The sequence below is a fragment of the Ammospiza nelsoni genome, chromosome 6 (assembly GCF_027579445.1).
Source record: "Ammospiza nelsoni isolate bAmmNel1 chromosome 6, bAmmNel1.pri, whole genome shotgun sequence".
Lineage (NCBI taxonomy): Eukaryota > Metazoa > Chordata > Aves > Passeriformes > Passerellidae > Ammospiza > Ammospiza nelsoni.
In genome coordinates, this window is record NC_080638.1 from 37,649,668 (window position 1) to 37,674,401 (window position 24,734).

Here is a 24,734-nt window from a genome sequence, read left to right on the forward strand (position 1 = left end):
TCGGGCTGTAAACTGGGGGCTTGGTTTGATCGGTTTGGTTTTCGGTTGGTTGGTTGGTTGGTTGGTTGGTTGGTTTATAGCGGGGTGGTTGTTTTGGTTTTGCTGCTTTTTTTCCCTCCTTTAATTTCATTTAATAATTTAAGTTAAATTAAAGGCAGGCACCTGCAGTATTTGCGCTAACCCTTTGTACCAAACGGGATACCCGGAACGCCTGTTCGGGCATTTCCATCTCTCCGAATGATTCAGTGAGGTTTAAACGCGCCGCTTCTCCCCGGGGCAGCGCCCGGCGGGACCGGGTGCGGCCCTCGCACGAAGCGGCTGCGGCATCGGGCCCGGGGCGGGCGGGACGGGCCCGGCACCTCTCGCCGCACCTCGCAGCGCTCAGGACAGCTCCGGCCCTGCCTCAGCTTCAAGCGAGGGGCACAGGCTGCGGCGAAGTCGCTAACACCCCGCCCGCATTTCCCGAGGCATCTGGAGTACAGACACCTGCCATCAGGTGCTGGAGCCCCGCGGGTGCAGGGGATATCCAGGGGTGCGCGGGCAGGGGCGGGAATGCAAACCGCAAAGGCGCTTCCCCGGGCACGGGAGCGTCCGCACACGGTCCGGAGGGGCGAGTCAGCGAGCGGGGAGGCGCACTGCCGCAGCCGGCGGCTCCGGGCCGCCGCTCCCAGCGGAAGAGCCGCGGGGGGCGCGGCGGGGGAGGGCCGGCAGCACCTGCGGGCCCCGCGGCGGCGGAGCTGCCCAGCCCCGGCCCTCCTTCCCTCCGCCCGCCCGAGGTTTAAAGCGGGAGCGGCGGCTGTCAGGGCTGTTCGGCTCGGCGGAGGTGCGGGCACGGCACGGCACGGCACGGCGCGGCGCAGTGACCCGGCCGACACGCCGCTCTCCTGGGCTCAGCTGTGCGCTGCCCCCGGTGCGGGCTCGGCCCGGCTCCGCCATGTGGCTCTCGGCCCTGCTCCTCGGTGGGTACCGCGGGCGGCGGCGGGGCCGGCGGGGCGGGCGCGGAGCAGTCCCCGACCCTCTCCCTGTCTGTTCGCAGGCGCCTTCCTGCTCTCCGGCCCGGTGCGCGGCAGCGACGGCTCGGGTGAGTTGGCCGCTGTTCCCCCTCCGCATCCCGCGGGAATTTCCCCCTCGGAGCGTCCGTGCCCGGCCCGGCCCTGTCCCGGCTCCCTGGCCGCGATGCGCGGGAGCCCAGCCCGGGCCGGGAAGGGTTTGCGGAGCCGGCCGGTGGGAACCTGCAGAGGGGCACGGAGCGTGTCTGGGAACGCTTCCAGACGGGGGGAAATCTCCTCCCTGGCACGGGCTGAAGCAGCGCCGTGGTGACAAGTGCCCCATCGAGGGGAGTGCCGGTGGCAAGAGTGAGGGGGAGTGTGTTTGCGTGTGTTATAAAGGCACTCGTACGGTGCTTGGCAATTTGAGGATCTCTGGCATATTTTAGACCATGGAATTGATTAAAAAAATTTTAAAGTTGCCCTGCCATTACTTCGACCTGGAAAGCAAAGGAACACGCTTAGGATGCCTAGCAGGCTATGGCAGGGACTGCCTCTTGTGCCATCCTGTGTTGGACTGCATCATTGCTGCTGGAGAGCAGGCTCTCCCAGAACCAGAATAATTCCATGGGAACCAGGAGCCGCGGGAAGCAGTTGGAGAAATGTGTGACCGAAGGACGCGAGCAGTTTGTCTGCCCCTTTCAGTGGAACTTTCCACCAAAGGAGGACAGGAACCTCCAGAAGAACATGTTTCCAGATGCAGGCCTGGCCTGCAGGAGGTGAGTGACCCCAAGCTTTTCTGAATGGCTGTTAACGATTTCACAGTTATTAGGAATCAGGATTTGCTGCTCATTTTGTGGTGAATCAAAGATTTGGAAAATTCTTTTGTGCTAATCTGATAAAAGCTATCTGTTACAGAATTGCTATGGCTAAAAAAGGGAAAAAATGCACAGCAATGGAAAACCTACTCTAACCCCCCAGTTCCTTTCCCTTTTGTACTTTGCAGGTGCATTATACATGAAGTGCTGACAGTCTGGCAGAAAGCAAATGAATATTTTCTGGAATGCTTCATTCAGGGCCAGAGAAGACACTGTAACCTGAAGGTATCTGGAACCAGCTAAAATATCATTAATGTGAACAATTTTTGTAAGATATTCCCTCTTACCGCTATTCTGAGCCTAAATTCAGCAGCATTTGGTTGTTGAACTAGAAATTTGCATACATAAAAGTGCCTCAGTTCTGTTGCACAAAGTAATGAAAGAGCATTAATTCCCTCAAGAATCTACTGTATTTAGGCTCATAGTGTGTGTGAAGATCTTGGAGCATCCCAAAACTTTCTTTATGCTCCCACTGGAATGGACACAGATGCTGCCAAGTGCACACATGAGGCTGTGTGGGTGGGTGGACGCTGCCATGTGATGGCCAGTGGCCTTACATGGGTGAGAAAAGGGCAGAGGGCTCAGATTGAAATGAATTCAATTGCCCTGACTAGGTTACTCTAAATCCCATTGCCCCTGTCCAGGTCAAGATGTGTACTAGAAATTTACATCAATTAGTATGCAATCTGTGCACCTGTCTTCCAAAATATGAAACGTAGGTTTACTAGTATGTCCTTTTTTTTCCAACTGTTGATACTCCTTGCATAAGATAGAAAAAAACAGGCTTGTTTGAAGCCTCAAAGTAAAAAAGGACTTAAAATCTTTCTATAAAAAAAAAATACTAAATACTAAAATAATAGAAAGCATAATAGGGATGTACTTCTCTATATTACAACTCATAAGGCTGGTTTTCATGTAGGAACCTCTATTTTTAATTTTGTAATAATGTACATAGGATTCCTTTTTTCCTTTGCATAAACAAACTGTTTTCACAAAGCAATGCATGAAAGCTTCAAGATCAGAAAAGATCAGATTTTGCCTATGGGTTTTATTCCTCTAGAATAACTTAAAGCAGTGGCTCCTGCTGAAAATTAAGTCACAACTTTTATAGATTGATATAAGAGGCAGCTACTCATGGCAAAATCAGACTACATGGCAAGAGGCACCAAAAAGATAGAAATTGATGGAATGATTGAAAACATGGTTGTTTTAAGAGATAAGTGAGTCTTTGCTTTTTTTTGCTTTTTTTAGGTCAACGATCAACAATGATGGAAGACATTCATCCCTACCCTTAAATATGGCCTAAATCAGGAAGAATTACAGTTTATTTTCTTTTTACCTTGCTTTTGTATGGTATTCTGATGTAGTGTGTTTCTGTGAAGCTTGAAGGATTTGTGTCTTGACAGGATGGGGTGATAGTTGTTTTATTGTGGTTCTAAAAGCCTAACTGAATGTAACAGGGCATAGGTCTCACATCTTCACCAGAGTCCAGAATGGTTGGAGTCTAGAACTGAATCCTTTCCTGTGTATTGTAAACTTATTTATTTCTTGCAAAAATACTTGGATTTAGAGTATTGCACCACATAAGTATTGAAAGAAATGCTTCCACTGCTACTGCTCTTGCATTCTTCAATTGTAGTGATTAAAACACAGAGGTTTTATCTCAGTTACTTTATATATAGATACAGCTCTTTGGCATTTTTTGCCATGTTGAAGTATCTTGGATAGACTAACAAAAACAAGCGCTTCTTCAATTTTGATAGTAATGTCATATATTAAATTTGTGAGAATTATGAGTATGTAAGTTGCCAAAAAACAATTTTATATATTCTAGTATTCTGACCTCATTAATACATTTTAATGTTTGCAACAAAATCATTGAAGTTTTGTGGGTTGGATAGCTGATGATGCATTAACAAACAGGGAAGAACAAAAACCACTGCAGAGCTGATATCTTAAGTCTTAATTTTGGTAGTCAACAAAAAGATTTGCTTTCATTTTGATATTTCACCAAACACTTCTAATGTGTTCTAATGTGTAGTCTCTATTTTAGAGTTATGGCTTAGAGAAAACCGAGTCTACCTACAGAAAATACGAAAATGAAATTTTTGCTTTTAATTAAGAGCATTATTTTCCTCAAAGTGTGTCTTTCTACCTCAGTGCTGATCCAGCTGAGGTATGAACTGCTAAATCTCCTAGCTCCAGCATGTCAGCTCTTCAGTTCACACAGCAGCTACGTGCAGCCTTCCCTGGGAAGCCTGAGACAAGGATGATGACAGTCTTCAGGCTGCCAGTACAGAAAAATCCTGTGGCTGGGCTACAATGGATTTCTGTGTTTTGATTGCCAGGGAAAACACAGAAAGATTACTTTTCCCCCCCATCTTCTGTGCTATGCAAAAGCCTGCCACATGACAGTAATTAGTAAGTACCTGGTGATGAGGGAAATAGAGATCTCCAAGCAATGCAGGGTCTGTTAGCTAGACACATCTAATTGCTGTCCTTGTGTGCACAGCCAGCCAGGGAACTCAGTCAAGTACATTACATTAGAAACGACAGGAGTTAAAACTTCCTGTGGTGTCTTGCACTTGTAGAGGCTGGAAAAATGTTTCAGGGTGAGAGGCACAAGCAGTGCTGTGAGAGCAGAGATTGCCAGTGGTGCTTGTTGCAATTGCTCCTCCAAGGATTTCCAGCCTTGCAGCTGCTGTTTGATTTTGATGGTCTTGCTGGGTGTCATTTGGTGGATACCACTTGTTCAGTGCCCATTAATTGGCAAACACACTTGTAGAACTTCCACGAAAGGATTAGGGGACTCAAAGTGGAAAGCAAATCAGAGTTTTTTACCAATCTATACCAATAATATTGCATTTTTGACCTTGAAATCATGGAGCATCTAGGTATAAGCACCAATTCTGCTTGATTTTTCCATCTTTTGTCTTTAAGGCAGTTAAATAAGACTAAGCATGGCTAGGATGTGAGTAGGTAAGACTAAGTCCTAAAAGAAACTTTTTTTTATTTATTAGAATACTTGAGAATCAGATTGAATCACTTTAGTTCTTGCTAGGTAGACAGTTTTTATTATCTTGAAAAGGGAAAAGTAAAAAAGTGCTTACTGCTTTCTTTTCTTCTTAGTCTGAACTATATAGGCAGATTCAGCATGTACAAGTCCCATGTTTGTGCTAACAAATAGCAGCAATGATTTTTCAGGAAGATGTGATAACGTAGTTTAACATTGTTTCAGCATAGCATTAATGACTATTGTATATAATTAAGAGTAAAATTGCATGCATAGCTGATGATGTGTGTTCAATTCACACAGTCAGAATGAACAGACCTGTTTCACTTTGCATTTCTGGCTGCAACTCTTCTGCTTTTCAGCTCTAAAGTCAGTGAGATCAGCTGGAGGTATCACCTTTTCCATCCCCTGATGAAGAACAGCATATGCTCCAAGGGCTTTCATTTATAAGCAGCATATGTTGGGGTCAAAAAACACATTCAGTCAACGAGAATGAAAATAGTGGGCAGAAAAGTAGGCAAGAGACAGATCACTGATCCCTGAAACATACAGTCCTTGGCATATGATGCTGTGGTGCATGCCCTGGTGCCTTGGCCAGCCTCTGCCAGCTTTCATCTGTGCACAGGTAGTATTCCAGGTGCATTTAGAAAAGGTTCTTGCACCTTCTAGATGCCTTGGGAACTTCAGAGTAAACAGGCAGGCATGGGTTGCCCTTGTGCTGCTGAGTTGATAATGATCTAAGCCAAATCTCTAATTTGCTGTGCAACGGAGCAGGGGACTATGCTATCTTGTGTAGTAGAAGGATGGTAGTGACCAGGCAAGATAAAGACCTCAATGTTTTCAAAAGAAAAAGCACCAGATTGCCAAGTGAAATTACTGATGTTAATCTGTGTCTGCATACCTTCGCTGCACACAGGCAAGCACAGTGAAAGCTTAATGATGGGAACCTGGAGAGCAACTTCTGAAAAAAGGCAGAGTTCTACACAAAAAATGCGTGTGCCTCAGCTGAATAGATAACTTTTGTATCACTGTATGAATCTGACAGTCCTCTGCACATAATGATGTAAACTTCACTGTAATGACTTGATACCAATGTTCTAGATGTTACTGTATTACTGGAGAAACGAGATGTGTGTTCCTTTTTTTTTTTTTTTTTTTTAACACTGGCCTCAGTAGGATTTATTGCAAGAGGCTAAGGGAAATGCTGCTGTCAGCTTGCTCCATGAATGCCACTGGAGAGAAGATTCAGAATTCCCCAAGTGACTCATAGATATCTTATGGCTGGAGTTTTTTGTGGGGTTGTCAGAGTGATTTAGTTTCTTCCTTGGAAATTGCCACCTGTATCTGTGGTCTGTCAGCCCTCAAAAGTTTTTCCTTTGCCTTTCTGTCTCTGCAGCAAATTTACAGAAATGGATTGCTTTTCCTTGTGTAATGTTCCTTGATGTTATTTTAATGTTGTTTGTTCATGGGAGTTTTTTTCCTGCCACTTTTTTCCCATAAGTAATTTTGAAGTGTGTGTTTCCTTGTCATAACTGTACATTTGCAAGCTCCGAAGACATCTTTACAGACATTGTATTTAGTTTCAAACTCAGATATTGCTTTAAACTTGGAAACTGTAGAGACATTAAAAAAAAAAAAAAAAACCCAACAACAAACTCTTAAGATTTTCAGGTCAAAAGTTCTTCTTTTCTCTTTAGCTTCTACTGCTATCACGTGCTTTACAAGAGGACTTGACCTTAGAAAGGGGACAGAAGATGTCCTTTGCCCAGCAAACTGTCCTCTGTGGCAGTTTTATGTCTTTGGGGATGGAGTTTATGCCTCTCTTTCGAGCGTCTGCGGAGCTGCCATACACAGGTAAGTCAGATCATTGCTAATCCATGTGCTAAGTGAGTTTATAAAGTCTCTGCCACACTTACAAGTCCTGGCCTTTTGGTGCCATCATAGCAGAAATCTCTCTGGACTTTGGGTCCTATTAACTCAATTGGAATGTCACTGGGAGAAGAGAAAGCAAGGAAAAATAAAAATTATATCTGTGCAGCTTGCAAGTTACCTGAGTTGTGCTTGAGTGTTCCTCCAAACTGCTTTGTCAACTTTCTCTGACAGGGCCCAGCATTGTCCACAGGTGGCCTTTCACTGTGAAATCACTTGTATCACTAGTAGATATGGAAGGATACAGTATAAATAGTAAATAATTGAAGAATAAAAGCAGATTCACTTTCTGACTTTCTTAAAATATTGTGTCAAACAAACTGTTTAAAAGAAGTGGAGGAAAAGTGGTTGCATTTTTTTAGCATCAAGCAACAGAAGAAAGCTCTATCAGAACATATTGATGTGATACTGCAGCTATCACAGTATTTTTTATGTTAAAACGCCCACAACTATAAACTTAAAATTTTACGGAAATTTAAATTGCTAGAAGAAAAATGAGGAAAATAAAACCTTTTTGAGTTAACATTCCTTGCTGGACACTTTAAATGCCATTAAAAAACCCCCGCCAAGCATTTTAAGTAATATTTAGGAAGCTGTCATTACTATCTGGAATCTTATTTCAAGTGTCAATTAAAATTTTATAACTTTTAACAAGATTTCCAAAACTTGGACTTATTGTACAGTAATTAAACTCCTAGGTAAACTAAAATGAACTGTTTTTTAAAAAGAAAAATTGACTTAAGGAGGGGTTTTGAGTAGAAACTCTGGAACTTCTCAAATGCTGTAAAAGAATCTAGGGGCTAAGGTACTATGGAAGGACTTAGAAGGAGCTTGGGAGGTGTCATGGGGATATGTTTCTGTTTGTTTTTAAAGCTGAAGAGTTTGTCTCAAATTCACATGTTTCCATGTGTATTTTATTATTAGACAGGCTTCCTTCTGATGCTTCTGTAAAAAGAATTAAGATCTCCATTTAGTGTGTTTTAAGAGTCTTCATGGAGGTTTAAAAAAATTACTCTTCTATTCTTCACTCTTCCTAGCTGAGGAATATAAAAAAATTTTGTGAAGAATGTCTAGATTGAATGCAGGTAGTGACTTTGGATTTGCTTTTTCTATTGTTTTTCTTTTGAACTGAGGAAAACAGAGATTTCTTTCCATTGTCTTTTTTATTTTTCCTGAGACAATGTTCATATTTAGTGATGCAGCCATTTATTTTAACATTCTATTTCTTGCCAAAGATGTCTTTAAAGAGAAAAAAGCTCTTGCTGTCAAGACCTTGTTCTAAAGAGATTAAAGACTTGAACATTTTGAAAAGACACAGAGGTTCCTGAGCAGTTCCTGAGCAGTCCAACCAGGCAGCGTTCTGGAACCCCCCATGCCAGGCTGTCAGTGACTGACTGCTGGCACAGTCCCACCACAAAAGCTGCTGGGGCTCAGTTCTGTCACAGCTGGGAAATACTTCTACAGAAGGAGGAGGTACAAGAAATGGCAGAGGCATATTTCTTTCATGATTTGCATAGTCTTTTAATGATAAATCACTTAGCTCTTCACCGAAGTTTGTACCTTATAAACCATGTGTACTATTGTTCTCCAGCCCAGGAACATGAGGCTGTAGAAAAATCCATGCTTTTCCATAGTAAGAGTCAATATAAATTGTACTTCTGGTGAAATATGCAACCCCATCCTGCATCCAACAGTCTCTCTCCACAGACATTGTGAGAATAATGAGGATTCTAATAGTGACAAAGAGGTTAAAATATAACCTTTGTAATCTGTCTTCCAGATTGGATTTAAATTAATCTTGTTCAAGTCTTTGAGTGTGGTAGACTGTAGTAAGGGGTTTTGAAAAAGCAGGCTAAAGGTGAAAAATTATCTGTTTAGGAGAACTGCTGTTTCTGAAGACTGCCTTTAAGTTGGGGGCTTTTAGTTCTGCTGGCCTTTCAATGTCAGAACAGAATTTGCTACATGAGAATGTTTTGGTGGCTTTACTGCAACTGTTAACAGCCATAACTAGTCCTGGCAAAAAAGGATTGATGCATGGAGAAGAGACAATAGCTGCTTAGTTCTCAGCTAAATTCAGTGCAGGCTGCAAAATCCAACAAAAACATAGAAGATACTTGCTCCTTCTTGCCATGTGTTGCAATGTCTAAAATCCATATTGACATGAAGGAAACTTCAAGAAGCCATTCCCAATAGGTGATTGGAGTTTGCCATTATTGTGATGTAAGTAGATCTGTGCTTTGAAAATTTTGTACATACACTTCAGTTTGCATCCTTGGTCTACATTAAGGCTGGATTCCTTAATTTTATATAAATCAAATAGTGCTTAGTCCTGTGAGTAGTTCCATTATTTTGAGGCAGTTATTAATGCAAGAAAATGCTATGTAATACATGAAAATAATTTAGCAGAATTCAGCTACAAATAATTCTGTGTTCTACAGATGAATAATCTTTCTGCCTGTTTTAGCTTGTTATATTTGGCTTTTTGTCTCATTTTGTGTGTAATTACTCTCAGGAAACAAAATATTTATTTAATATTATTCTTTTTCTGGGCAGAAGGATAAAAGATATATTTGTTGAGGGAAGAATAGAGAACCTCCTACCAGGCTGACACTATGTAGGCATGAAGAACTGAGTTAAATCTACCACTGAGTGATTAATTGGATTAATAATCAAAAGGTCAAATGAAGGACTCTGTTCTCAGCTTGTGCAGTTCTGTTCCAGTGCCAGTTCCACTAAATGGAGACCTAGCCCAATGTGGTAGCATTTAGATGTTCAATAGGCATGTAAATTTTTTCACAACCTTCCTAACTTGTCAAAGGGTGAAACCAGTCCTCATTAAGCACTGGGCTCGCAGAACTCCAGTCTAACAAAAGCATGTCATGGTATTACCCAGCTGTCCACAATGTGCCCATAAACACAAGTGGCACTGAGCTGCCCCAGTGTTTGCTACAAGAATGTTGACAAAAATGTTATCTGGTCAAAGGGATTTCTGAGCTGCTGTAGGTCCCCGGGAAATTTTGGTATCATGCCTGCCTCTGCTGCTGAACTTCTTTCCTGCCAAAAGCAATAGGAGTGCAGAGAAAGAAAGGAAGGAAGAAAGAAGGAACACAGCTTAGGGGTCCAGAGGATGCTGGCGTGAAATCCTGAGCGGCTCCATATCCGTGATTGATGGCAATCAGGCAGCAGCAGGACACCAGTTTGGAGATGAGGAGGATAATTCTTGGGGTGATGGAGAAAGGCTGATTATTTGGAAGGAGGTTGCAGATGGTGATAGTAGGAAGGAAAGATGGGAATTCAGGCAATTCAGCCATTTGCCTAAAGTCCCTTAGGATAAACTGACTGCAGTTACATCTATAAGGATCACCTCCCATGGCCAGAAGACTCTTTGTGGTCTAGGCATCAGTTTTGAAGTGTAGACTCCTTGAAAAATTCATTCAAAACTCAGCAACACCCCGTATCTCTTTCTCCAATAGTGCAAAGAAATGCTTCTTGCATGGGGATCTTAAAAACTTTGCAGTTAATGTGTGATTTATCTCAATTCAGTTCAGATTTTTAAGTATGTTTTAGCTGATTTTTAAGTGTGTTTTAGTCCTGTATTTTATAAGATCTTTCTGTTACTCTTGACTGGTACACTTTCCTTCACAAGCTGTTGTGCAGTGAGGTACAGGATTAATGCCTTGTGTGTATCTGCTTTTCTGTTTGTGTCCATTTTTGAGTGAAAAATACCATTTAGGTATAAATTACAGGTTGTAATTAACAAGCTAGGCAAGAGAATGGACTAGCAGCTTTTACATAAAGCCCCTGTTAAGCAGCACTGGCAGTAGCATATAACATAACAAGTAGGGAAGGGAAAGCTGCTCCTGGAAAATCTGCTGAGCTCAGTTTAACCAAAGCAGCCATGGCATGCAAGTCAGACACATGTATAAATGTATATAATCATAGTTCAATTTAGAAATGCAAGTCACATCCATGAAGAATGAATATCTTTTAACACTGTTCCAAATAGAATTTCATGTGGAAGTTGCCTTTACCATAGATATCCAGATCTCATATTATCAGAAATATATGTAAAGCTTTCTAAACTCTGGTCTTGATTATTCTACTTTCACAATGTGTTAAATCAGGTTGTGTTTTCAAGCAGGAAGCCAAACAGAACCAAAAAGCAAACGCCAAGGCACACATTGCTGTGTTTAAATACTCATGCAATGATTGCTTGTCTCCCACAGAGCTATACCTGCCCACACACTACAAGGCACCAAGTTTTGCTCCCTCTTAGAGAAGTACAACTTTGACTTTTGACCTCTAAAAATAATAAGAGATCTGACAGTTCTGATCTTCTTATTGTCACTTAGGAATTGATATGGCCTGAAGCATCACTGTTCTGCATTAGTTTAAGTGCCACAATTTTAGGCTTTCCTGACTTTTAAAAATAAATCTGTGTGGTACTCTATAGAATAGTTTCTCCTAAAGACTTTTAGGGGAAACTATTCTATAGAGTGTTCAGGCAGGATTGTTCTAGCCTGAACACAACTGCCTGCCTCTATTAGATCTTATTGAGAAGGCTGGTGACAAAAATTCTAATGATGGCGTTACCTGTATTGCATTTTCTTGTGACTAAAATGTCTGATTTATACCAACTCTCTTTCAACCTTAGTGGGGTGATTACCAACACAGGAGGAGCTGTAAGGGTGCAGACTCTCCCAGGACAGGAAAACTACCCTGCTGTAAATGCTAATGGCATCCAGTCTCAGGTGCTCTCTAGATGGGCTTCATCTTTCTCAGTGACTGGTAGGTGGATCACACTCACTGTTTCACTGTTTTGCAAACTATATTTGAAGCTCTGGCAGAACCATGGGACACTTCCTCAGTGCTTCTGTATGCATTGAGAGAGCGATTGTTTAGCAACAGAAGGTTTCACTTCTAATTCATTATTTTAACTTTTTCCTCAATTACCTAAAGAAAAACTATTCCAGCTAGAGTAGGTAGTCTGTAACAGAAGCTGATGCAAAGATGGGTCAGTTATTTGGAATATAATGACATGATAGCAGGCAGTGGACAGCTCCACAACAGTTTAAGCTGATCAAAGTCAGTGCTTTGATCCTGCCACTGCAGTCCAGTCCTCCTGCCACTTCCAGCCATTCAGTTTTATCCTTTCTCTCCCTCTGCCTGCATTTGTGCAGGGAACAGCACTTTGTCGGGCCCTTCAATTACCTTGTGCAACATTCCATGCAAAGAGAAAACTGACCCTCCAGAAATAGTAATAACATCAACTTAACATGTGATGTGGTCATTAAGTTACAGTGCAATGTTGTGGTTTAGTCCAGAAGTTTCTGTCCCCATTGTTGAGGTAGTTGTTAATTATTAATTGACTAATTGCAAGCCTGTTGCCATGCCTTGCCACTCAGTGAAGATAAACCACCCTCATAAAATCATATGCAGAAACATATTGGTTGTGTGCGTTGTTGTGGTTTCAAAAATATTGAAGTGGGTGTTTGCTAGTATAGAAAATTTGTGAAGCAGATCTCTGTAATGTGTTCTTATGTTTACACAGCTAAAATTCAGCCTACTGTCTCTAAGATACTTGTATTCCTTGTGCCCACTGCAAGTTGCTAGCTAAGCACTTAAAATTAGAGGTGCTTTTGGTGAGGGTGAAGGTGAAATCCAGTTTTCCAGATGAAGTCCTCTCTTTATCTGCTGGAAATAATGGCTAATACGGCTCAAAACCTCTCATCAGATATATATGCTGTAGTTACTCATCAGCTGCTGTTGTTTAAAATGCAGAAATTAATTACCTGTAAAACAAGGACTGGATTACACCAAAGGTTTGTCTAGGCTCGTGTCCTACTCCCAGAGTAGCTAATGGCAGATGGCAAAAAAAGGTTATTGCAAGTACAGTAATTCTTCAAGCACTTGTAACTTCATCTGAGTACACTGAAATGCAGTAAAAGTGCTCTCATTTCAGCAGGTACCAAGAGCACAGCCCTGGAAGCCGTGGGACGATCGGTGTCCACAGCACGTCCTTCCACAGGTGCGTGATCCCGCAGCCAGGGGAGAGCATCCCCCAGAGGGAGGCACTGCACTGGGCAGGACCTGGCCAGGACAACGTGCTCATGAGACCCATTTGTTTTTGAAGGAGGAAACAGCTGCAGTGTCTGGTTTTGCAGTGTCTCTTTCATCGGAAAAAAAATAGGAATTGTATGTAATCTTGGAGACTGATTCTGATCTCACTAATGAGACTGGAATTAAGAAATTATGCAAATGATTTCATGCAAATTAAAAAAAAATTGAATGGTTTTTGAAAAGTAATAGAGATAACACAGAGGAAGGTAAGAGTTCATGAGCTCATGTGATGTTCATTCTTTCTAAGCCATGGAGAAGACAGAATTAATGCATTCCTTCTTACAGAACTGCTGAACAGCTGAGTGCTGTCAGGACATGCATAGCAGAAATTTAGTTGTTTTTCACCACAGAAAATGCTGCATTAAACCCTTTTTGTGAAAGTTAGTGCTGTATAAATACTGGACTTTGATGTTGTTCGTGAATAGACGACCTGGTTTACAGTTTAAACCACGGTTTGCTTCCAAACCATTAAAAATCCATTGTACAGCAGGGTTGCTAACTGAGAAACAGTAGCACTTGGGAAGGTGAGGTAGAGAAATCTTCCTGGCTTTGTACAACTCAGTAATCAGTCAGTCAGGTGTAGAAAGGAAGGTTAAGCTGTTTCCTTTGAAAAAGAATATTCTCCAAGGAGCAAAGCAGTAGTAGCCCAATTTTAATTATTAAAATGGTTGACAATTCCTACTGCAGATAGATTGCACTGTAATTTCTTTACTCAGAGCTCTTTCTGGTTTACCTCAGTCCATTCATCCTCTTGTTCTTAAATGATCCATGCTGTTTTTTTTCACTGAAGGTAAAAGACCTAAGAAGACTCTTGATAAAAAGGCTGGAAACAAAGGTAAGAACATACAGATTTAACTTTCGCAAAGCAGAATCCTAACATTTATTTGATGTTAACAAGTATAATTATTTTGGATGTTCACAGACTGTAAAGCTGATATTGCCTTTCTCATTGATGGAAGCTACAACATTGGCCAACGCAGGTTTAACTTGCAGAAAAACTTTGTTGGAAAAGTAGCTGTAATGTTGGGAATTGGAACAGAAGGGCCTCATGTTGGGGTCGTACAAGCCAGGTAAGAACAGACCTGCATAAAATATAATGGAGTAATCGATAAGAGAAAATTAATGTGTCACTTCTCCTTTTGCAGAACAAAATCACTCAATAATGGCTGATGAATGGCAAGGGAAAGAATCCCTTGAGCCATAGCACTGTTTGCTCTGTGCTATACTGAGATGTGCATGTGACAGGACATGACAAATTTGAACATCTTCTGTTCTCTGATACTTGATATTTGAATAGAGAGAAGCTGGATGATTCACAGCTCCTCTGCTGTAGCTTTGCATCTCATCTTAGTAGAACAGCAGGAAACACCCTGAAAAGGAGAGATGCCAGTTTCTAAAAATTGTAGAGAGAATAGTCCCTAATGGCTATGTGCATGTACAAAACAAAAACCTGCTCTTACCTGATCTATATTTTAATATTTAATAAATATTTTCTCTTTAACTGATAAAATATTACAGCTGATATTTTTTCAATTTGTAACTGGTCACTTGTTTTTGCTTTCTACTGTAAATTAAAAATGAAATCCAGAGACAGAATACTTAAAGTCTTTAACCTCTTTGTCAGTAGCTAGCATACCTTGAACTTCTCAAATCAAAACACTCAAACTGCACTTTGCAGGACTTTTTATAAGGAAGGTATTTGTCATGCAAATCCTTATAATAAGTAGAAAACCTGCCAATCTTTAGTTACACAGATTCCTTTAGTTTAATGTCTGGCATGTTCAATTTTTTTCTTTATGTATTTTCAACCTAATGCTATCATCTGTTTGATAAGCATGAGGATCAGGCTGTCCTTAATTTATCCATTCAGGCAGATAATTCCTCTTCCTAAGGATTGCAAGACTTACTAAGCAAGAAGCACACTTACATTTTAGAATTGAAATCCAGAGAAGAATATATATTATCATGAGCAAAACTATTTCAAGTGTGTTTTAGTTTGCTAATATCAGTATGAAAAGTGAACCTTATTACTCTGTTTTGTTTTTCCACAGTGAACATCCAAAAATTGAATTCTATCTGAAAAACTTTACTGCTACAAAAGAAGTTTTGTTTGCCATAAAAGAATTAGGCTTCAGAGGAGGCAATTCCAATACAGGTGAGCTCATATTCCCCCTAAAACAGAAATTACTTCTTTATGTATTTTTAATATATGTATGTATATGTATGTGTGTAAATGTTGAAGTTCCTAGAATTCACATAGGCCAGGAAGTGTTTTAGATGCCACGCTTACCTTAATCAGGTTCAGTGATGTTCCACTAGAACATTTTCACATCTCACATTTAATTTATAGAAGTTAGGCATGCTTATTACACATTTAATTAGAGTACAACTGTTTATACTTGTATAAATCTTCCTGCATTTAAACAGTAATTGACTTTTCACTAGAAACAGAATGATATCTTGGGACAAACTCATGAAAGTGTTAGTGTTTCTTTCTTGTTGGGTGGCTAATGAAAGAGTTATACTAGGAGTAAGGAGTGAGTGGTGGTGAGAAGACATCATGGTTTAGCCCCAGCCAGCAACCAAGCCCCATGCAGCTGCTGGCTCACTTTCCCCTAGTGGGATGGGGGGAGAATTGGGAAGAAGAAAATGAGAAAATTTGGAGATTGATAGACAATTTATTAGGGAAACCAAAAGCCACTCACATAAGCACAGCAAAACAAGGAAACCATTCACCATCTCCCATGGGAAAGTAGGTGTTCAGCCATCCCCAGGAAAGCAGGGCTCCAGCTCACCTAGCAGCTCATGCCAACACTCCAAATGTCCCCTCTCCTTTGTTCTCCTTCCCACACCTTCACATGCTGCCCATGACGTACGTGGTGTGGAATATCCCCGTGGCCAGCTTGGGGCCAGCTCTCCGGGCTCTGCACCCCCAGCCTTCTCACTGGCAGGGTGGCACAGGAGGCAGGAAAGGCCTTGGCACTGTGCAGGAGCTGTCACCAATAACAAAATATCCCCCTACTGTCAACACAGTTCTCCACACAAATCCAAAACTCAGTCCCTACCAGCTAATCTGAAAAAAAAAAATAATTACCACAGACAAAACCAGACAGATATTGAAACTAAGCATCTAATTATGTTGCATTTCACAAGCTAAATTTAGGTACTTTCTTCCTTCCAATCCATTTGGCAGGTACTAATATACCTACTTCCTAGTAGGAAACTAGACCCATGAGCAAAAATAATCTCAGGGAATTCCACCTCAGCTTTATCTGTGGGGTTTTTTGGTGAGGGGAGGGGTGTTGATTTGATGTCATTAGTTTTTAACTTGGAGGTTGCCCAAGCTTCATTATTATCAAATTTCCTGGGGCACCCATTCAATGCTACACTGGCTTAGTCCTGTAGTTATAACATAAATCCTGCACAATTTCAGATGGAAAGCTGATCCCAGAATGTACCATCACTGTATGCATTATTTCTTCTTGTTCTTTTCCTCTTCAAACCAAGGCAAAGCTTTGAAGTACACAGCTCAGAAATTCTTCTCTTTGGAAAATGGAGCACGGAAGGGAATTCCCAAGATCATTGTAGTGTTCCTGGATGGCTGGCCCTCAGATGATCTAGAAGAAGCTGGCATAGTGGCCAGAGAATTTGGAGTCAATGTGTTCATTGTGTCTGTAGCAAAACCCACAACAGAGGAGCTGGGAATGGTACAAGACATTGGCTTTGTGGACAAAGTAAGGAAGAATGTCATTATTTGGTTTACAGTCATGAATATAATTCTGGAGAATTTACAGTAAAATTCTAATGAACTAATACATATATATACAATAACTCACATAGATGTATAGACATAAAAATATTCTCTCAAACCAGCTCATTAAATTATCCCTGCTCATAAGTGATTTAAAAGATGAGCAGAGGGAAGGTTAAAGAAACACTGGAGATTTTTCCTTGCTAAAGGGGCCACACAAAGGTATTATTGTACTCCCAGTTCGGAAGCTTGGCCAAGTTGCAGCTCCTGGAATTTGTAATTGCATGAAGACTCCCAGGGTAGGAAATTCCCCTATCTCAGGTATGGCTGAATGCGCCAAAGCAATGACATACTGGTGTGATACATTCTCTCTCACAAAAGGGCAGACAGGGAGGTGCTTATTTCTTACCAGCTCTGTGGATAATTATTTACTTACTTTCACTACCAAGAGAACAGAAATTATGGAAAAACACATCCCAGCAAGCCTGTGTACAAGACTTTGATCTTGTAAGCAGAGTTTTGGATCTTGTTACTTTTGAGTTAGAGCAGGAATTCAAACACCTACTCTTACACGAGCTTTCTGCTCAGTCCGTCTTTACTTACTCTGCAGTGAGAAAATCAGTCATTTTCCACAGGGAGGTTGCAGATGTCTAATTTCAGCAGAAATGGCATGAACAGAATGAAGCTCTAGGGATAAGATACCTAGCTGCTGACCCCAGAGGTTTTGAAGGCTGGTCCAACCCTTAGGCACTTACAGAAGCACCATAGAGTGGTTTGATTTGGAAAGGGCCTTAAAGGTTATGTATTTCCCACCCCCTTGCCATGGACAGGGACACCACACAGTAGAGCAGGTAGCTCAGGCTTGGTCTTGAACCATTCTGGGGAAGAGGCATCCACTACTCTGAGTAAACTGTCCCAGTGCCTCACCATCCTCACAGTAAAGAATTCTCTCCCAATATCTACTCTAGATCTCTCCTACTTCAGGAGATCTTTTCGCCTTGTACTATCGCTGTCTGTCCCTGTACAGACACAGAAAGACATGACCTTAAGTGGCTGAGGCCTCTGCTCTCCTTCTGCATTTTGATCTTAGCTGGATTAGTTGGAGAGCTGATTTTGAATTTAACCCATTTTTTCATGCATCTGATGGAAGCTAGGGGAAAATAAATTTTCCTCTGAATGATCAGGAGCTGTATTTCTGCTCAACTCTGTCTGTGTTTGTGACATTATAGATTAAAAATCCAAAGGTATCACCAAGTTCAAAGGGAAAACACAGAGGATAATTTTCAGTGTATAAGCAAAAATACAGAAATTTCAATCCTTTGGCTATTTAGTATCATGACTTTTTCACATACACAAAACAAAATTACAATTTTCAGTTGTTGCACTTCTTGTGAAAAAAGGTAAATTATTTGAAAACTTTCAGAGCTTGGGTGGCAGGGTTGGCTTTATTACTGGATAAAATAAGCTGCTCTATGGCTTACATTGACTTCAAGTACAGCTGTTTCAATTTCTTTAAAGACAAGCACACAAAAACCCATCCTAAGTTCCAGCCACGAGGCTTCATTTCTAACCTGCTTTTGAAAGTAAAATCATAGGTGTCTGAGTATTATCCACCGAACTGCTCAGCTGGCATTCACCCATTCCCTTTATGTTTTCAAACAGGCTGTCTGTCGAAACAATGGCTTCTTCTCTTACCAAATGCCCACCTGGTTTGGTACTACCAAATATGTCAAACCTCTTGTCCAGAAGCTGTGCTCACATGAGCAGATGTTGTGTAGCAAGACCTGCTACAACTCCGTCAACATCGGTTTCCTGATAGACGGCTCCAGCAGCATCGGAGAGAGCAACTTCCGCCTCGTGCTGGAGTTCGTGAGCAACGTGGCCAAAGCTTTTGAGATCTCTGACATCGGCTCCAAGGTGGCAGCTGTGCAGTTCACCTACGACCAGAGGACCGAGTTCGGCTTCACTGACTTTGTCACCAAGGACAAGGTCCTGTCGGCCATCCGCGGCATCCACTACATGAGCGGGGGCACGGCCACCGGCGATGCCATCTCCTTCACCACCAGGAATGTGTTTGGGCCAGTGAAAGATGGGCCTAACAAGAATTTCCTCATTGTTCTCACCGATGGTCAGTCTTACGATGATGTTAGAGGACCTGCTGCAGCTGCACAAAAAGCAGGTAAAGTATGCGTTTTGAAAAGCGGTGGAAGTTGATCCCTCCTATTTCTGCTGTGCTGCAAATGTTAAGATTTTAAAGTTTGCAAAGTATCATACTTGGAATTCAGCAAAATGTAATGCACCCCCTAGGAACTATTTTCCATTAGGGTGAAAAATACCCCAGCAACCAGTAATACAGAGCCAGGTATGACTAGACTCACTCATGGCAGCTTAGGGATCAACATACACCCAGTCTCATTTCCCCAAACAGCAGAGTAAGAATAATGAGCCAAGTAGCTCCACCATCATCTAGGAAGGGAATAAGCAGTTGTGGCCAAAAAGCTCATTGGGCTGGTGATGCTTGAAGTATGAGTATATAAAGGCACTAAGCATACACAAAGGAACCAAACTTACTTTCAAAACTATTTTACACAGCGTTACTTATGTTTCAAGACTGACATTGTAACTGCTACAATCCTATGTGTTACTACAAGAACAACTCAGACATTAGCTCTTATGACGCCTCATATTTCCTTCAGGATTTTTCCTGAGTCAAATCTAATTCCTGGTATTTAGTGGCAAAATCTAATTATCTTTGACAGATTGCAGGTGTTGAAACATGCTTTTCAAATCCACATTGATTCATTAATGTAGAAATGGCTGGGGTTTTTTTGTATCTGCAGGCAAAATGGTCTTTTTTATTTATTTCCTTTTTGTAGGAATAACAGTCTTCTCTGTTGGTGTTGCCTGGGCACCTTTGGATGATCTGAAAGACATGGCTTCTGAACCAAGAGAATCTCATACCTTCTTCACCAGGGAGTTCACAGGATTGGAGCAGATGGTTCCTGATATTATTAGAGGCATCTGTAAAGACTTTTTGGACTCTAAACAATAAAAAAATCTGCAGTTCACTATTACTATTTGAAACTAAAAGTCATGAAATTGAAATGGTCCCTCTAAAGCACAGATGTTTTATTCTTATATATGCTATCACAATACAGAGGAAGATGAAGGGCTACTTTTTATTTCTGTAGTCAGTCAAAGATTTCTGTGAGCTTGTACTTGATCCTGAAGTGCAGGATTTGGCCAACAGTTAATATTTTTGACATGCATATAGCATCCTGAAGTTCAAAGCTTTGCATATTGTGCACTTAAGAATAGCAGATACTGAGAGGAAATAATACAGCTCTGACATTTTTTCCTGACACTTGCTAAACACCTTCTTAGGAGTTAAAAAAATCTTTAAATATAAGGTACTACCTTCTATAAGCTTTCTGTAGCTTACAATTCTGTATCTTTGGAAAGAGTTCTGCTGATAACACAGTACTTTCAGTGCTCCTGATGTGCAACATCCATTATTGCCAGGCAGCTTGAGAAAAGATATGACAGATTGTAGCTGAAAGAGTCTATTTTTACTAGTTGGGGTTTTGTTGGATCTGGTTGGCAAATTTTATATCAAAAGTCATTTAACTTCTACCCACAGATTTCTGTGGATCTATTTGGTTGGTTCTTTTAGCACAGAATTTTAAAGGCATTTAAGGCACAGTAGAGAATCTGGATCCTAATATATTAGCTACTACTGCTGCTTTCTGCACCACTGAAGTCAACAGTGATATTCCAAATAAAACTGACAACCGGATATTTCCTGTCTGCTGCCTTGTATTGTCTTGATTTGACAAAGTTGTTATTGGCCAGACAGTTAGAGACAGGAATCTTGGGCCAAGAGATTAAATAAGACCACACAGTGGGAACTGACAACATTCAAATTCAAGTCCAGAGGTATCTCAAACCTTTAAACCTAATGGATTTATATCAGATTACATGGTCAGAAAAGAAGAGAGTAGGCAGACACATTAAGTTGGATTTAGTAGTTCAGAGAATAACAACTTCATAATGGTAGTAAAAACACCTCTATAGATGCGTGAGGTTTTCTGAAAATAAAAGAACAGTTTTCTTGGAAAAGGCTTTCATTTGATTACATACCTAGTAATGTTGATATATTTATATGGACACATATATGGCTAAAATGATGTGATATTCTCTAAGTTATTCCAGTGTCCTGGTGTGAATAACATACTCCAAATATTCTGAATAAATAAAGGGGGTTTGCAAATAAAATATATAGTAGAAAACAAAACAGCACTTTTCCTATCAATCTGGGGTTTCCCTTTTTTCCTCTACCCCACTATTGATTGTAAAATTTCTAGTAGTTATGGAGTGGCACAGAAAGGATTGTATTCATTGGGCTTTTGCTGTGCTTTTTAATAACTTATAACTGACTATATATTGCTCTAAACATAAATGGCAAAGATTCCTTGTATTTTTCTAGCAATTGTTATCCCTAATTTTGTTATGTGTTTATAGGTAAGAGTATTAAGCCTTTGCTGTATAAATTCATATGCTATATCAACTTTGTGCAAAAATTCAATTAATTTAGTTTATAAACTTTTTATAGAAATATATATTGCAAGAAAACTGGGAGTGCTGCTGTCTGTTTTGATATCTCATAACACAGAAGTCTTTTTATGATGAACCTCATATAGTTTAAGTAAGTTCTATGTGGTACTTCCTAACTGTATGATCTTTAATTCCAAATAATTTTCAAATAATAAGGGTATTATTTCTACAAATATTTTCATTTTAATTAGTCAATATTGAAGTTTTAGTTTTGTTCACATTAGGTGTGATGCTAGTTAAATCATCTGAATATAAATAGTGCGCTGGCTGATAGAATCACATTTTCTATTCTACTTTGCTTTTGCTGTTGCAAAGAAATAGGCAGCTTTAACTCACATCATTCATTAGACAAAAAGCAGGTTTGCATCTCTGGGACACTGAAAACTGCAGAGCTAACTCTTCACATATTTCCATTTCTCAGGAGTGGTGATGCCATGTTACTTGCACCCTTCATACACTCTTATTACACTCTGATGGGGAGTATAGAAAATACTTTTTAAAGATACAATGTTTATGTGCCAGCAAGAATTTGTGAGCAGTTTCACTCTGGGAAAAACATTGGTGGGATACAGAAAAGGATTGAGACCTGGTGAGATCCAAAGGCAGGGTGGAAAGGATGTGGACTGTGCTGTAAGTAGAAGGCAAATTTGGAGGAGAAACAGCATGGCAGAGGGCAGGGCAGGGCTGAAGCTCTGGTTTGTTAAACAAGGTAAGTGAAGCCACGCACAAGGATTCAGTTTTATGCTGCTGGACCAAGCAGTACAAAGAATGTGAAGAGAGCTGCAGCTACCATCAGCTATCCAAACTCCAGTGGGAAAAACTGCTGCAGATCTAGGGCTGTCAGTCAAGATTTTGGCCTGCAGGAGATCAATTCTGTTCTCTTGTGAGACTAATGAAAACCATTGTGAAGGGGCTGGACTATATGATCTTTAAAAGGTCCCTTCCAACTTAAACACTTTGTGATTTTCTATGCTGTATCTTCCGAAGCAGTACTCAGATTCAGGGGGCCTCAGATGTGCAATCCCAGTCCTGATGACATATCACATCAACATATTAAAAAAAAAAAAAAAAAAAAAAAATCAGGATTCCTTCATTTAGAAAAGGTTAGGAATTTAGGTGCTTAACTGTAATTCCCATGCAGGTGTTTGGAATTTTACATGAAATAGTAGTTAACACCATTCAAAACTCATCCTTCCCACTTAGTTTTATTTAGTTTCATTAAACTGCTGTCCTAAATAAAGTGAAATCCCTTTTTGTACATGATAACTTCCAGGAAGAGCTACAACCTACAGCCATGCTTTGGTTAGGACACATGCCTGAGCATTCCCTGCCACAAGATCTTTCCTGGGTAAACTCTCCATTCACAGGCTATTTTATAACAGAAAGGAGCATGACTTCCTTTGTCAGTAGCAATATGTCTCAGTCTTACAAGGAAACTCAGGCCAGTGTCTCTGTCTCTGTTTACAAATTTTCTGCACCTCAAATTTTGCACCATGCATAAATCTTAGGCATTTAGGTCCTCTCTTTACGATGAATTACTATGTGTATTCATCTCTTGACAGCACGGCTATTTCTAGCTCTGGCAAGTACAGTACATGAAAGGCAGGTATACAGTCTAGGACCGAAGGCCAGTAAACTGCAGCCAGACCTGCAAACTTGTAGTAAAAGCCTTCTACTTTATATCCTTAAGCAGAATGCAAAATGGGTCTCAGAAGTCAACCAACTTATATTATCACTGCAAAACTATTAATATTGCATTGGCCAGGAACAAGAAAAACCCAAAAGAAAGACCATCCTAACATTCTTAGGAGAAAATAGTCACTTTAAAAGTACTATGCCTTTTAAAATCAATGCCAATAAAGAGCTATGCAGAAACGAGCCAAAATCATTTGCATCAAAAGTCAACAATTACAATTCTCTACAACTTACAAAGCAATTTTCAAGTGGGAAGAGAGAAAGAACAGGGTAGGATTTTTTGGCACATTAGTATAGTCTCATCAGAACAGTAGATTCTCCGATAAATATTTTAATTACTTCCATTTGCCTTTCATATTAGTGTTGTCACGTGAGCTTTCCCTTCTGTCAGGCATGGCCCCATAAAATACAGAATTTTTACCTTCCCTGTTCTGAAGAAAAGCAGGAACAACTGCTTATGCCTTGCTTTTTCCTTATGGGGCAATTCTCAATATCACTACATAGCTCCACCAATTTTGTCAAGAGTTTCCTTCCTTTCATTAGCTTGAAGGGTAAGTCAGGTCCAGAAAGTATCAAAGCCACAAAAATGACAGAAAATTTCTCTGTTCCATGCAAGTGTCACAGAAGGCCTGAGCACTGTCAAAGGCAATCAACTTTATTCTTAAGTAAACTGCCTGGAAACTGGGACTTAAATCCACAGCCTAATAAAATCAATGGTTCTGGTTTGGCCCTAGGACAGTAAACAAAAGTGGTATTTTTGGGAAGTGGAAGCAGAACGTGGCTGACTATCTTGTGATCACCTGTCATCCAAACAGAGACACAAAACACATGGAAACTTCCAGCAAACAGTTTAGAACTGAAGTGTGAGCCACTTCTCTGTCATATAAGTCTACTAACTGGAGCGGGCATTCTTCTGCCCTCATTGGCCTCAAAAATTTTGCCTCTAGCTTCAGCTGAATGAAGAATAGGTTCTGAAAATTTGCTGCCTATGATTAAATCCCAGGATTTAATCTCTGCTTTGAAACAAATGACCATATTAAATTTAATCTCATTAGGATCAAAATTTCCTTTCCTTTCAATCAATCAAGTCTAGTTAGTGAAGTGTCCTTGATCATAATCCGCTTTCATGAAATTAAGGGTATTTATTGTTTTGTTACTGACTGATTTGTTTACATTCACCTGCATCTATACACAAGCAAATATTGTGTCCTATTTGTCTCTGCATTCCACGCCCAGAGCAGTTGCCTGTGAACAGCAGCAGGGTCAGGAGGGTGAAGGGCAGGGTTAGGGTTTGCCACAGGCACAAGGAGCAGGTAGCATCACTCCCCACTGCCAAGCAGCTCCTGGGAGCCCAAACAGACCCTCAGCCCCAGGCTAGAACTGAACCTACAGCTGAACTTCACACTGGACCAGTTCCTGGGGCACCAGTATGGGAATCCTGCACTGCTGTTTTTGCTAGCAAATGTTAACTAAACTTTTCCAACCTTTGCTGAGGTCAGATATGGCCTTTACTACTTAACAGCAATTGGAGTATGGCAGAACGTAAGCAAAGGGATATAAAACTGTTTTTCTGCCCTGGTGGATGTGATCAGATTACAAGTATGATAAACAATTATCTGCCAAATAATACAAGTTAGAGACAACAAAAAGTCAAAAGATTGAGAAAAAAACTGGCAAGATTTAGGAAAATACTTTAAATTAGATGGGAAAATTACAAAAATTACTAACTTAGCACCACTTTGAAAGCT

The 24,734-nt window shown here is 40.7% G+C and overlaps 1 protein-coding gene across 2 annotated transcripts; it reads left to right on the forward strand.

Moving 5' to 3' along the window:
• Nucleotides 1–788: 788 nt before the first annotated feature.
• On the forward strand, nucleotides 789–21,315 carry COCH (cochlin). Of its 2 annotated transcripts, none has more exons than XM_059474491.1 (11): nucleotides 789–959; nucleotides 1,037–1,081; nucleotides 6,575–6,731; nucleotides 11,461–11,594; nucleotides 12,769–12,834; nucleotides 13,717–13,761; nucleotides 13,849–13,996; nucleotides 14,978–15,081; nucleotides 16,434–16,660; nucleotides 18,340–18,856; nucleotides 19,554–21,315. In XM_059474491.1, the coding sequence occupies exons 1-11, from the start codon at nucleotides 935–937 to the stop codon at nucleotides 19,727–19,729; spliced, it is 1,644 nt and encodes a 547-aa protein (XP_059330474.1). In that variant the 5' UTR covers nucleotides 789–934; the 3' UTR covers nucleotides 19,730–21,315. The 2 variants fall into 2 exon arrangements, with proteins under 2 accessions (XP_059330474.1, XP_059330475.1); XM_059474492.1 differs by having other exon boundaries at nucleotides 12,772–12,834.
• The last annotated feature ends 3,419 nt before the right edge of the window (nucleotides 21,316–24,734 follow it).

Excerpts from the sequence above, each read along its gene's own strand:
- COCH (XM_059474491.1), top strand. The coding sequence starts at position 935 with ATGTGGCTCTCGGCCCTGCTCCTCG. Across the intron at positions 6,732-11,460 it reads TGCGGAGCTGCCATACACAG|TGGGGTGATTACCAACACAG; the intron begins GTAAGTCAGATC and ends TTTCAACCTTAG. Across the intron at positions 13,762-13,848 it reads TAAAAAGGCTGGAAACAAAG|ACTGTAAAGCTGATATTGCC; the intron begins GTAAGAACATAC and ends GGATGTTCACAG.